Raw genomic sequence first — 14,981 nt, 5'->3', positions numbered from 1 at the left:
CCTAAGGTGCGTCATTTCATGTGGCGTGCTTGCACAAGTTCACTCCCAGTAAGGAAAGTGCTTCAGAGACGCCACCTCATCGACGAAGCAGGGTGCCCATGTTGTGATAGAGAGGATGAGACGCAATCACATTTATTCTATCGCTGCCCGATGTCGCTCAAGTTGTGGGAAGAGCTGGGCAGTTACATATTATTGCCAGGGGTGGAAGACGAAGCCATGTGTGATACCCTGGTCAGATGGAGTCAGATGGATGCAAATGTGGTTCAAAAGGGTTGTTATATCCTATGGAATGTTTGGATTGAAAGAAACAGAAGAGTCTTTGAGCATACAAGTCACCCTACCACTGTTGTGGGCCAGAGAATGATGAGACAAGTTGATGATTTTAATAACTATGCTGTGAGGATTTATGGAGGAGTGCGCCTCCCCGCGGCTCCAAGCCCAAGCCGGTGGTATGCTCCCCCAGTTGGCACTATTAAATTGAACACGGATGCAAGTTTGGCCGAAGAAGGATGGGTGGGACTTGGAGTGATAGCCCGTGACTCGGAAGGTAAGGTGTGCTTTGCTGCAACTAGACGTGTGCGTGCCTACTGGCCTCCCGAGGTAGCTGAATGCAAGGCCATTTACATGGCAACCCGCTTGGCCAAAGCTCATGGGTATGGTGATGTGATATTTGAATCTGACTCTCTGGTAGCAACGAAGAGGTTAACGAAAGCAGCAATTTTCTTTTCAGATCTGGATGCAATACTTGGGGACATTCTTTCTATGTGTAATGCATTTCTTCTGTTTCTTTTTCTCATGTTAAAAGGGATGGGAATACTGTTGCCCATAACCTTGCTAGAGTTGTGCCTTTTGGTGTTGAACAATGTTGGGAGCATCATTGTCCTAGTACTGTAACACCTTATGTACTTATGGACACTTTGTCCCTTTGATTAATGCACTTCTCTTTCCCCTCAAAAAAAAAAATAAAATAAAAATTAAACACATTTGTGTAGGCTACATTTTTTGGTATGAAAATCCGGATAATTATTCCACTTGGTTAGTTTTGACAAAAAAGAAGAAGATATTAACCGTATTTTAGTCCAATCATGAGAAAAAGGTGACCAAGTAGCAATATGTTAGGAATTTGTCTTTTAGTGACAACTCTTTAGAAGTGCTAATATGTGTTTGAGTAGCATATCTTGCGGATGCAGTAACACATTACCAAGTTATTTTTTTAAAAAATTTCAGTTAATACATGTAAGGCACGATAAGTAGTATACTAGTATTAATAACTGGGGCTAGTAATAGGTCAGCCTGGGTTACCTGTTTAATTAAACGAGTTGTAATTCTCAATTCAATCCAACCTAATAATAAATGGGTCAACATGAAATGGACCCACTAACTTATTTAATATAATCTTCTAATTTCCATTAACATCGATCTGAATATTAATTACTTAAACTCCTCACATTTTAAGAATTTCAAAGTACAAAGAGCCATATGTAATAAAAAGACAAATCAAAATACAATACAACCTTTTTATTATTCATTCAACGAGGAAAATTGGTATTTTGGATGAAAAAATAAACGGATTAGTGAATCAACCCAATCCCAACTTGGCCCATCTAAGTAACGGATTAGATGGTTTGAATTCGTCTAAAAATTTCAATCTGACCCAAACCATTTAATAAAAACAGGTCGGATTAGGTATACCCATTTATTAAACGGGTGGGTTGGATCAATATTTGCCAGCTCTTAACAACTGCATCAATGTTTGAGTCCCTTTGAAAATTGGTGACCATACTGCTACAATGTCTATTATGCTACTTCGTCATGATGCTCTGCTGATTAAATTTACCTTCAGGCTTCAAAAACAACATTCAGTAAAAGTGACTTGTATTCCATCATACTTTTTCACTTATTTCCTATAAGAGAAAATATAGAGATTGAAAAGAGAATAAGTTCGATTTTATATACAATAACAGTGAATTTGCAGTTTGCGCGAAACTCAAGAAACACCAGAACTATCAGAAAACTCAAAGCACTAGAGATATCACAAATTCACAACGAAACGAGCCTTTGAAATGATCTAACCAAAGGATCCTGTCAGAAACTCTGGCATCTGGAATCCTAAACGAATTATATCGATAGTTCTGCATCACGCGACTCCCCTCAGCAAGGTAAAAGATTACATGTTCACTGGTGGACCACCCTGATTTTAATTAGCATAGAACCAGCATAAATATATTTGAAAAGATACATGCAGAAGAGATAAAGGCTAGCTTAGTGTCCATATAAAAATTAAGGCCTAATTGCCAATCTGATGATATAGATAAAAGAAGGGTATTTGACAGATTGGTATAAAAAAGTTACATGAAATTCTTCAGATCATTAAAAAAAATAGTTTCAGCATCATATAACCTTTTTAAACCATATTTAACTTAAACTTGTTCTTTGTTTTGGATGGTCAATCAATGGCTCATCTCTCCATCTGTAAACTAAGTGGCAAATATTATTATCCTCAAATGGCTTATTCTCCAATTTAGACAAATCAAGTCATTTTAGTAAACATTGAAATGTCGTACTTCCATTTTTGCTAAAGCACATCGAAGTGAAGTATCTGGATCTATCCTGTTGCTCCTAGGAAAAATTATATTACAGAATGCTGAAAAGAAACTTTTGAGGACGCATGTTGCTAATGTCGCTCAGTTTCTGAGATAAGCATGTGCATAAATATTTGTGCTCAGTTTTAAGTTAACATCACTCCAGTATCACAATTATAAACAGCTATCAGGAGTGTAATATAAAATGATATAACTAGAAATTGCTGCTTACCTTAAACAAGAGATCATGTGCAATGTTCTCCCAAGGCAATGAAATAGACATCAAGCAGCATTTCAGGGGCAACATCTCATCATCTGTAGTATTTGAAGCTGCTGCATAAGCCTGTTTTGCAGCAACAGAAGCTACAGATGCAGCTTTCTGAACAATTGTAGCAAGACCAAATCCACTTTTTGAGTTAACAGGTGAAGAAGGTCCCAAAGAATGCTGGCTTTGGTCTGGTAAAACAGTAAATACATTAATCACCATGCTGATAACAGATTATGTAAGATGTGAACATGCATCCAGAAAAAATAGAGACATTTACTCAATCATACGTAAATCCGATAACACTTCTGTAACATCTCTAATCAACCCCTAATATATCTATACTCCAGAAATAATTGTAAACCCTTATGAATTGAGATTGTCATGAGAAGACACCCCAAAAGTTGGGAATAGTTGTGACTGTTTAAAGAAAAGGAGGCATAGTTGGGGATGCATGATGTCTAAATTTTGTAAAAATAAAGGCAAAGTGTAACAAGAACTCATTTTATACCTTGAAACAATAAAAAAAAAATGTGAGTGAGGAGCTAATGTGCAATCTAATATGCATACCAATGTACTGTTGCCATTAATAGAATACTGGAAATATATGAAACCATTGCCTTCGGAAGAAAATATTACAAGAGCTATAAGATGAATAAATGCAGTCTTCTACATACAAGCAAAACAAACACTGAGAGCAGTGATAAAGATGCAGGCACACAACAATTAGTAACAACCCCACAAGGCCACAACAGCAAGTGTATTACATAGTCCACCAAAAAATTACAGTGTTCGATTTGCTAATACCTTCAACACCAGAGACAGCTACTTCGACTTCTCCACGTCCACCTGGACCTTTCATGTAAATTCTATCTACTTTACCTGAAGAATGACTGAAAGAAAGAAGACTCCCTAAACGGAATCTCCCAGCTGCAGAAAGGTAGAAAGAGAATGATTAAAATGCTCAACAAACAAAAGAGACTAAAGATGCATTAGTTTGAAAATAGATAATTGCAAGTTGAAAGTCGTCAATACTCAGAAAATCCCAGCAAATAAGAGAATTACTGGACACAAAAGATGAAAAGATAGATAAATGAAACAGTCCAGATTCCAGAAAATACAAATCTTTTTCCATCACAAGAATTACAATATTTGATCTTCTATGATGATTAAATATCATTACCATGCACCAGTAACTAAATTTCTGACATAAAAGCAACAATGTCCCAAAGCGGACCTATCTGACAAGAACCCAAAGTGCTCAATGTCATATATCACAGATTTAAGCAATCCCATCATACATGGTTATATATCACAATAAGACAGCTACACGTGGTTGGAGATCATAGGATGGATTGCTTGGATGTATGTGTCACACATGACAAAGTATTACGAAGTCTTTTCAAAGATTGATCCCTTTCTATTGTTTTTGAGAAAACACAGGACCACCCTCATCTATACATTATCACGAACACTTGTCATTTCCCATTTTGCGAGTCTATGAGGTACCTTATTACTACATTATGAATAGCAAAAAAAAAAAAAAAAAAAAAAAAAAAACCAAAGCAACCGGTAACTAATACAATCATCCACTAAAAGGGACAAAGGACTCTGGCAGTTTTGGTGGTGCTGCAGTTTCAAAGTAATGCTCCTACCATCTCCTGAGACCTTACATCACCACATACTTGAGACCCTCATTTGCTGCCATCTAAATGGAACAAGGCGTAATCCACTCAAGATGAACAACCCTCTGATAACTTCTTCCCACAAGCTACTACCTCAATTCAAACATACACCATCAAACCTGACACCTGCCCTCATTCCAAAAAAAACCACCGAGTTTTTTAACCCAGCCACTGGTGCAATTTCAAAACTTCACCAATAAGGAGGTGCAACACAAATCAAACAAGGTCTTTGTTTCGAGTATTATGAAGTGGGCCGTCGACCACTGTTCTCAGAGCTGCGAAATGAATCCCGATTAGCATCACCTTGAGGAAAAGGTGGAAGTTTGGGCGGGCCGCAATGTAATAAACTGGCTATATAGGGTGCAATAGACTATAATGATGTTAAATGTAGCTTGGGGAATAAGTAGAGAGATTAGATAGAGGAATAGAGGAGAGTAGGTAGGGAGAAAGACGATCATGGAGAAAATTTTGAGAGTTATCTTTAGTGTCAGCTGTCAAGGCACTTGAAAGCTTGAAAATCTCTCTCAAGATTCTGCAATTTACAGTCTATTAACCAAAATCATCATCTTCTTGCCTTTATTCCTTCTGTCCAGATTTTAGTTCATTTTATCTTCATACCAATTTAATGCTGCCCAAGCAACACATCAAGAAAAATAAGGATTATCTAGTACCTTCAATACTAGAACGGCTACTTCACCTAACCTTTCATGGAAATTTTACCTGAGGACTGAAAATAAAGGCTCACTACATGGTATTTCTGAGCTCCTGAAGAGTAGAGTGAAGTATGAACAGAAATGCTAACTACATAAGATTAACTAGACATGCTTCAATCTACAATTAGCAATGGACCTCCAAAAGGTAGCAAGCCACTAGCAAAAAGATGAACGCTAATGAAGATGAAGCGTTTTTGCGAGCTGAAGTTGATAAAAATCTCAGCATGTGGGAGATTTAATAAAAGCACATAGAATTAAAGAAAAGGAAACTATCCTACACAAAAAATTGTTTATTAGCGCAAGAATCATATTAACGTTATTCTCCAAGTTTACTAAATATTAAGACCATGCAACATGAAACAGCAACGTAAATCATCAAGTCTTGAGCAGCCTTTACTAACACTACCCCAGGAACAGGAAGCAAAGTCTCTCAAAAAGATTCCATATTGTTCAGTGTCACATATCTTTAATCCATCCAAGTGATCCCATCATCTATGATCATCCACCACATACTCATATGGAGGATGTCTTGGCGCCGTTTCACGCCTCACAACATGCTTAGTCAGCAATTAAAGCTGCACTAAACCTCATGAAATCCTTCTCTACTTGTACTATATGTGCAAACACTTAATAAATAATTGGTACTTATCAAAATCTAGTAGATGTATTCACCTTCTTTGAACCATCACCACAGCATCTACCATCATGTTGGGAGTGAAACGGTAATGTTGAGAGTTAAACAGTAATAGCATAGAATATCCTAAACTGTCATTCTTTGCATATAAAATAGCAGTTTTGGACCCTTGAGTTCAAAAAAATTACCATCATACGCTTCACGAACCATTTGATAGCTCACAAATCCAGAAAATATAGTAACCTGTAGGCATAATTATTTCCTTCAGTATTAAATTCATTAAGTTCAATAATAACCAGGCAGTGCACAATGAAGAAATGAGCATTGTCACATTACCACAACTAAATATTTCTACCTTCCAAGTCTAATAAAAACCTTATAAATAAGCATAGAAAAATTGCGAAAGGCCAAGATTTTCAAATCTCAAGATGTGGTTGCACTGCAGCGAACATAAAATTCTCTGTGAAGGCCACAGCCAAAATGTAAATATGGTTCAATTATCACACCTCGTACCTATGTGGCTATGTTATTTAGGTAGTTAGTTAGAGTTGTCACACTGGTACAGTACCAAGGGTCTGATTTATAAGGCTCAAAATAGTTTGGATACAAGGACTCTTCCCTAATTTTGAACACCCACTGACAACATAGTGGCATACAGTCATGGTTTCTTATTGAAAACAAGATATCTTTAGAATTTTTGTTAATTGACTTTTTCCAAATTTTTATTACTGGCATAATGAAGAAATAAAACAATGTCAGTTTGGATATACTTCCTCCGTTTCATAATACTCGCTACACTTTCCATTGTGGGAAGTTTCACATTACTTGCTACGCTTCTTTTTTGGGAATAAACTCTCTCTATCTCTCTCCTCTCACATGGGTCCCTTTTCTTTTTACTCTCTCTTCTCCAAAAATTGCCTAGGAGTCCGTGAATTGAGAAGTGTAGCGACTAGCGAGTATTATGAAACGGATGAAGTAAATAAAAAAAAAAGTTGTCAGAAAATTTTGGATGTAAAACTAAAAGGAAAAAAAAGGACAAAAAAGAACTATTTCGGAATTCAGATACCAAAGCTAACATATAAACACTATTCAAATACCCCTCTTTAAGGCAGCATCATAGGTATACCTACTCGATTTGACCAACGACCTCGATTAGGCAATACAAAAGTAGTCCTCAACCCTCAGGCCCTAGTTTCTTCACATTTGGGTTTCAAACAGACAACGAGAGTATTAAGGTAAAATAAAACAATTGGAAGAAAATAAATAAGAAAACAGAGTAAGACAGAGAATCAGGATGAAGCTTAGTTTTAGAAAGTGGAAAGTGCTCTGATGCAGAGGCACAAAGGGTTTTTGACGAACAAGGCAAACAGACGCATCACGCACATTACGCGCACTTTCCCAAAAAAGCCATGTATACTATTTTGACATTTTTCCAGAATATATTCACTACTTTATTTCCAAAACCCTGACCATTTGAGATGGAAAAACATGTAAACTACAAGGTCATAATTAATTACTTCCCTTATTTATATATGCCATTAGCTTGCTGTTAACATCAATTTTTTTGGATAGCACACACTGACCTCAGTGTCACCATAAACATTTTAGAATCCCAAATAGGCTATTACTGAGAAATTTGCTAAATATTAACACATATGACATATCCATGGATAAGTTCCTAATAGTTGTTCTATCCTGTACATCATTATTTATGGCTATCTCAAGTCTCAACCATTGTAATCGGAGATATACATGTCTCAAACCTTGGTTTTATTTGTCTTTCTGGAGTCTCCTTCAGTTTTCTGCAACTTCTCAATAACTTCATGCTCAGGCTTTTCACTAGGAAATGCTGCCCCACCATGCGCATTAAGAACAACACAGTAGCAATGATCTGGATCTGATAGAACCTGCAACGCAAAAACAGGTTAACATAGTAAGCAAATTTACAAGAGTTTGTAGATCAGCATAAAATAAAAAAGATTCAGCACTAGAAATGGCACTAGTCCAGACAGGCAGAATACCGGCAAGAGGCACAAAAAGCGGGTCCTGCCCAGGCTGAGGTTGAGGGCCTTCATTATAATCACTTGTGCTATTACATTATTTGTTTAATATACACTCAAAATAAAGTTCACATGAGGGCACTTTTCATACAAGAACAGTGGAATTATAATCCATTTTAGTAAAGATATATTCCTTTTGTAACATAATACATCATAATCCTTTTTCCCGAAAAAATATAATCTTTGGATGGCACGACATGGAGATACTGGGTCATGTCAGGCTTTTTTAACTAGCCGTGCTGGGCACGTGGGTTGGGCCGAGTCTTGGCTGAGATTTTGGACGGCACGACATGGAGATACCGGGTCATGTCAGGCTGTTTCCTGCCTGGCCCACTACCATGCCTACTAAGTACATAAATGGCTGAACAAAATACAATATAATGATGTAAACATACACTGACTCACTGAGTAATTAAAACACACTTATTTAAGAAATTAAAATACGGTTCATATTACCACTGTGTCAATTGTAGAATCAAAGTCGTCAATGGCAAAGCATATATCTGGATAGGCTGGAACAGTTTCTGCTTCCTGCACACGAAATATGATAATTCTAATAATGTTGTACAATAGCAGTACATCTTGAAGATGAATGTAGTACTGGCTTTGCACTTACCTTTCTGGAATCCAAATGGAAATTGACCCGGCTAGGTGATGCATAAACAGTCTTTACAACCTGGATGAAAAAGATAACAAAAAATGAAATTGCAAATTTTACAAATATTACGACATGGACCAGAAGCTCTTGAACCCAGCACTATGAACCAGATTAGAACAAAAAATCGAAGATGTTTGTCCAGGAAATTACTCAACAGACAGGGGGTAAGAAGTACACACCTTGTATATAGGACTCAATGGTGTATCTTGCCCCACACGATGATGTTGGAGGACCTGATTGCTAACATAAATAAGTCTCAGATTAAATTATTATGAGGATATTCTAGAGCAAGTGAGAATAAAAAAACAATATTTCATCCATACGGCCCAAGTAGATCTGCAATTCACCTAATCATGCATCCTTCCCAAAATTCCTTCAAGAATCAATTCAATAGCTAGAAACCTTGTGCAAGCAAAGTTTTATGTAGCTTAACTTAAATATTAATGATACTTGACTCTACTTGTAATGAAAATATTCTGTGAATACTGAATAGACTGTAAGATATAAATCAAACACAATACAAAATTTCCACCGGGGTTCCTTAACTTATCCTTCGTTTAAGACATATAACTTAGCAATTAATGGATCTATGCTACTGTCTTCTCAACAAACGATCAATTTATCGAAGATTCTCCTCCATCCTGTATCCAGCACTGAAGCATGAAGATCTTAAGCATCCAAAAATTAGTTGTAATTCATACCTTGTTTAGCAACCTGACTACTACACATTTGAAGCTCTATTCATTGTGACTAAATGACTATCTCAACATAGATAGACAGACCAATGTCTAAAAAGGCTCAAGGAGCACTGAGGTGACAGGTACTCAGCACACAGCATGAAACACAAACCTCATTCAAGTGACGCACACTTCTTTTTTTAATAGAAAGAGGATCTTATACATAAGTACACCATGGAAATAAACTACTTCCTTCGTTTTTGTTATAAATGCACCATTTGAGTTTCCCGCATATCAATGGATATTTTCAATTGTCAATACATCGAATTATTCTTTTGGAAAAGTTATAAGAAACAGATATTGTGGAAGTATATATATCGCGACGAATCTAACAACATCCCACGTGACTATATGTTTCTTTACATATAAATCACAAGAAAATGGTCAAATAAATATGTGAACAGTGTTCAAATCCAAATGGTACAATTTTTTTTTTTAAAAAGTAGGAAGTATTATACAACAAAAAAAATCAGACGGTCAAAATTGCGGTAATGGTCATGGTGTTGCAGACTTTGGAAACTATTGTGGGTGTTACAGTGTGCTTCATGGCCACTGCGGTGTGAATAGATTGAAAAAGATCCACTCATCACAATTCAAGAATTATAAAGAACATATGTTTATTATAGCTTAACTCTAAGCTTTTGCAAAGTTTAGGTCCTTACTATTACCTTAACTCACCGCGAAACATAGAGCTCAGGGGTCTCCAACATGACATATCTTTGCGCCTTTTCAAAAACACACTGCCATAATTACGTGCTTGGTAACCACCCAAGTTACCTTGGAAAGAGAATCGTCTACCTCTACTAAATTGTTCATTTAGGAAGTTCTCATTGCAGTAATATTATCCTTAATATATATCCATTGCAATAATAAGTTTTATTTTCACCCTTATTCACTCTTCATTTATTATACATATGTTCATGTTTGAAAGACTATAAGAAGGCCTCTCGAAAAGCCTCAAGTGTGAAGGCTACGGTTGGATGCATATTGATTTCAGCAAAACCCTATCAATTAGGATATCCTCTAAACGCCTCTGCAAAAGCCTCATGTGTGAAGGCTACGGTTGGATGCATATTGATTTCAACAAACCCTATCAATTAGTAAGATCCTTTAGATGGTTATTGTTGTCGCAATAAAAATTTACATAGCAACTCAACAATATCTTCCTTAAACGCAAGTTATTCCTATAGCCCAATAAAAAGAATGGCCAAAAGGTAACTAAAAAGTTGTTACCACATTTAACAAAGGATCTCATCCATAAAGTAAAAGATTCAATCTAAGCACACCAAGTTCCTATATTATGAAGTAAAGCTTGTGAAAGACCATAGAACATCCGTAGCATCTCCTTCCGAAAACGTAAAACAGCGACAAACTTAGTTAAACTCGTACAGCGGCATGCTTTTTAACATAATCTTCGAGCGTTAGTTTCAATTTAATTTGCAAAGATTGAACTTAGGGAGGATTTAAGACAGAAATCAAAATGCCTCTGACAACTAATAGCGCATAAATGTAAGAGACACAATGATGTACTCAATAGGGTACAAGGTTGTACTCAAGTTTCGGGTGCGCAAGTCTTTGCACCTAAGTTGCAACTAATTTTAGTTATAGGGTCATAGTAGTTCTAAAATATTTATATTTCAATTTTAGTAAAAGCTAGATTATACTCTCTAATATTACATACTAAGAATTACAAGAGACAGGTAGTAAACCTAGATTCAGCATCAACTGAACCACGTAGAACTTGGTTAACTGTTACATATTCTCTTGTCGCATTTAGGTTAAACCAACATATGACCAAAATACCAAACCCCCCCAAGTGAACAATTCTTCAAACAAATACAGCTACACACCCTCTTCCCCCCTTAGTGAGTCGTGCGTATATCCTTGCACCAGCTGTTAAGATGCAATTTTCTACAAGTGATATTGTTGCTGGTGCTGTGACATGCTGGCTTAGGAAAGTTGGAGAACATAAACTACTTTCTAAAAGCAGATTCTAAGGCTCATTGGACTGTTGAAAAGACAATGTTCATAAGCTTACGCATGAGCATCTAAGATAGAGCTCATGGCCAATGGCCCTCTACGAGTGCAGCCTGTTATCTACAATCAAGAACCTTTCCAATCCTATTCTTTAGAGTGAATACATTGACCTTACGAAAGTCAAACAAAGCTCAGCAGTCCATGCAGACATCTTGATATACAGATATCCGAACTAGCTTAGGTTCATCAAAGATCTTGCATCTTTGCATCTATATTTCTTCTTGAAGACATGAGACTAGCCAATGAAATCGATACTTGAATCAAAGGTGATGGAATTGCATTCCAAGGAGCATGTACCCATAACAAACAAACTGTAAATAGTCTTTAAAAATTCAATGGCCTATGTTTACTAAAAATTCCTTGCTACCATCCTAGTCTTTCAATGAACAATTAAACCACCAACTCCCTAGCAGTGCAACTATTTGTCTACGCTCTATAAGAAAGTATGCTTTAAGAGCAACCACATCTAACATCCAATTACACACACGCATAGTAGAAGGGAATTATTAGCTTGGATTCAAATTAAAATCAATCCACTGTTAGATCTTGGTGACTGTAATATAAGCCACAGAATATGTAATTTCAGTCACAAAAAGCCTACAGTTATATCTTTCCATCTAGTGAAATAAAACAAAATATCACAGCAAAAGATACTGGTGTCATATTACACTTAGAAGTAGATCATGTGCACAAACTTGAATAATCAGAGGGATAATCTGATGGAACAAGGAATTCCTTGACGAAGTCCCCCCACAGCCAACTACACTAGCATAAAGGACTGCCAGCGAGGAAAGATGAAATTAATGAAACACTGTAGCACCCTCAATGAGAGCTTTGCAAGGGTTTATAAACATATGTAATCATCATTTTTCTACTGCAAAATGAACAAGTGAGGAGAAAGAGAAGGAAGCAAACCAAAAAGTCATGAAAGAGACAGATGGCAGCACAAAAAGAACAGAAAGAAAATTGGCAAAGACAGAAAAACTACCTGCAGATAGCAACAGTTACGGTGAATGAAGTGTGAGCAATCAGGTTCAAATATAGTGACCGCCTCCAATCCACCTCAATCAAGTCGTCACCAACCATCTTATCCAACTGTGTATACAAGATAGAAGTATACTTTATGCTTCTACAATTAGAACAAAGAAAACAGCCGATATACACTATATCCAATTTTCTTTCTTCTACAATTTAACTTTTTATTTGCGTTTGCAAGGGGGCAGCACCTTGTATTCCAAAGGCCACACTTAAAACAAAAGTTCCACGAATGAGACCATGAGAGTACTTAACATGTCAAGTTCAATACTTAATCAACTACTACAATACTACCACTCATAGTCTTTCTGGCCATGGTTTAAACTTTGAGGTGCACAGCGAAACAACTATCAAGTATGAATGTGATATGAGTTCAATTCGATTTTTACCTTAGATGCCCACCTGCGTACAAAGTAAGGAGCATTTGCATCTAACTCATCGTTAGTACCGTATCCATGCAAGTTCTGCAAGCACGATAAAACAATAGAAAGAGTAGAGTAAGAAAATGGATTTGACTACAAGCATTAGATATGTAACTATATCCATGCACTGAAGGACAAATAGATAATTAAGCACCATTTTCCTAACAAAAAAAATGAGATCATCATCTTGACGCCCTTTTGATTCCTTGCCTTGAACGAAGTAGAGATTCAAAATATCATGCCAGAAAGCTTGATCCAATTCTACATCTGATGCATCCTCCTCATCAACTACAGTCTTCCCCAATAAACTAGAGTGCTTCTTCACCAAACTCAACAATTCATACCTTCCAACCAAAAATTCCATCAATGAAAACCTCAATGAGGAGCTTATGAAAAAACATTACTCAACAAAGCATATGCTCTATGCTAAAAGAATTGTGAGCCAACAATAAACAAGGCTACATAGTATCTTCCCAACGGCAGTAAAAAAAAAAAAGTTTGCTGAAAGAATAATTCATCAAAAAAGTATTTCACTGGGAGTATCTTAGTAAAATCCCAAACAAGGAATCCCATAAAAATATCCGTCAAGACATAAGTGTAGCATTATAAGAATGTCAAATTATATATGATATAATTTTTTCTCCAACGAAAAAAAAAAGTATATATGACTACAAGAGCCTATATTGGTCACCCCCAAAAGGACAAGGATGGCTTACCCAAGATTCTGTAAAAAATTAAAAGTATATATGATGATATTAGAATTTTAAATAAGGGCATAAATGTCCCTTACTAAGGTAGCAAAGCTATAGAGAAAGGTCAAATCTTTGCAATGAAGCAAGTAACAGGCACTTGCCATTGAAAAAGTGGATGAGGCAACCTCCCCCCAACACACACACCAAACCCAACGAGAGAAAAAATGGTAACCTTTATGTATGTTATCTTCAAATCATGAAATGTCAAGTTCTCAAATGACATTTTATTTATCACCAATGAATGACCATAGATAACTATTTTCCTCAAAGTCATCCAATTTAGCATCAACAACCACAAAACATGGACACAGATTCTTAGTAAAACCAGGTAATTCACTTCAAGAAATATTATCAACAATGGCACGCCTTTCCTAAACCACTTCGCAAACTACTAGGCAGAGTTATTGTCCGAAATGCAGAAATCAATCTGAATTAGGAGAGAACGGGAAACATTACACTAAAATTCATATTGAATTTTTAAGTTACCAGTCACTAGTTAGAGCTTCAATTGTGGGATCTTGTTTGATTCGTCTCGATAAGAACTTATTTAATATCAATTTTACAAATGTAAAATTTAGAGATATTAATGTTCAAACATTTATATTGGCATGCGTGGAAAAGTAAAGTGTAACTATTAACAAGAAACGGAGACGCCAGACGGTATTTATCAGTCAGCATTATCAATAATACTAAATGCTCCATGAATACTTAGACTTATATGTGCTTTTTGTTCCCTTGAGTAGAATCTGATTTGTATACGCGATCAACTTTAACACTACAAATTAACAGTATTATTTGATTTTCCAACCGCTTCACATGCCAATTGACAATTATAAACACCACAATTTGTAATTTAAAGGTTGATGAAGATTGACAAATTGAGCGAGCATAATTAAACCACATAAAACTTTGTGTAACTTCGAAATAAATAGAATATGATCAAATTAAGAAGAAATTCAGCAATAAGAAGCGATGAGATGATACCTCGAAGGAGTTTCACCTCCATGTGCGAACATAGTTGTGCAATCAGTAGAACTGATTTCCGATCAAAATTCGAAAGATAAATCTTCAATTGAGCATTGGAGTTTCCGAAATTGGAGTTTCTCAGGAGTTATGACTTCGCAGAGGCAGACAACGAAGAAAAAGCATGGAGCACGAGAGAGAGATTCCAACGGTCTGTCGTCAAGCTTCGTTTGCTTGCAGTAACTTCTGTCCTTGGAAATGAATGTGAAGCACAGTCGTTTTACTTTTACCCCTAGGGGCGTTTGGTATGTGGGATAGGAATTATGAAATTAGAGAATGGGATAAACTGATAGGCGACACGGAAATGTGGAAATGTGGAAATGTGGAAATGGGATACGGGAACATGGAAACGGAGAGACGTAAGTTATAAAAATAAGG

General features: G+C 36.3%; 2 protein-coding genes across 3 annotated transcripts; one reads left to right on the top strand and one right to left on the bottom strand.

Annotated features, from left to right (window-relative positions):
- The first annotated feature begins 216 nt into the window (after positions 1-216).
- LOC130592056 (uncharacterized) lies at positions 217-1,866 on the top strand. Its single transcript, XM_057396154.1, has 2 exons — positions 217-766; positions 1,844-1,866. Exons 1-2 carry the CDS (start codon positions 217-219, stop codon positions 1,864-1,866), a joined length of 573 nt encoding a protein of 190 aa, XP_057252137.1.
- Positions 1,859-14,829, bottom strand: LOC104901770 (uncharacterized). Of its 2 annotated transcripts, none has more exons than XM_010689391.4 (12): positions 14,565-14,829; positions 12,983-13,172; positions 12,796-12,870; positions 12,360-12,466; positions 8,777-8,837; positions 8,556-8,615; positions 8,396-8,470; positions 7,643-7,786; positions 6,068-6,122; positions 3,655-3,777; positions 2,815-3,038; positions 1,859-2,178 (listed from the first exon to the last, which is right to left on the bottom strand). In XM_010689391.4, the coding sequence occupies exons 1-12, from the start codon at positions 14,594-14,596 to the stop codon at positions 2,176-2,178; spliced, it is 1,149 nt and encodes a 382-aa protein (XP_010687693.2). In that variant the 5' UTR covers positions 14,597-14,829; the 3' UTR covers positions 1,859-2,175. The 2 variants fall into 2 exon arrangements, with proteins under 2 accessions (XP_010687693.2, XP_010687685.2); XM_010689383.4 differs by having other exon boundaries at positions 1,859-2,191; positions 14,565-14,828.
- Between the last annotated feature and the right edge of the window lie 152 nt (positions 14,830-14,981).

This window comes from Beta vulgaris, chromosome 1 (assembly GCF_026745355.1).
Source record: "Beta vulgaris subsp. vulgaris cultivar EL10 chromosome 1, EL10.2, whole genome shotgun sequence".
In the NCBI taxonomy this organism is placed as follows: domain Eukaryota; kingdom Viridiplantae; phylum Streptophyta; class Magnoliopsida; order Caryophyllales; family Amaranthaceae; genus Beta; species Beta vulgaris.
This window is presented reverse-complemented; position numbering and strand designations above follow the sequence as displayed.

Bases quoted from the DNA above. Each gene is read 5' to 3' on its own strand.
- LOC130592056 (XM_057396154.1), top strand. From the start codon at position 217: ATGTGTGATACCCTGGTCAGATGGAGTCAGATGGATGCAAATGTGGTT. The intron at 767-1,843 runs GTAATGCATTTC...ATTTACCTTCAG, and splicing joins TGGGGACATTCTTTCTATGT to GCTTCAAAAACAACATTCAG.
- LOC104901770 (XM_010689383.4), bottom strand. From the start codon at position 14,596: ATGTTCGCACATGGAGGTGAAACTCCTTCGAG. The intron at 13,173-14,564 runs GTATCATCTCAT...TTTGGTTGGAAG, and splicing joins GGAGGTGAAACTCCTTCGAG to GTATGAATTGTTGAGTTTGG. The intron at 12,467-12,795 runs GTAAAAATCGAA...TTGTATACACAG, and splicing joins TACGCAGGTGGGCATCTAAG to TTGGATAAGATGGTTGGTGA.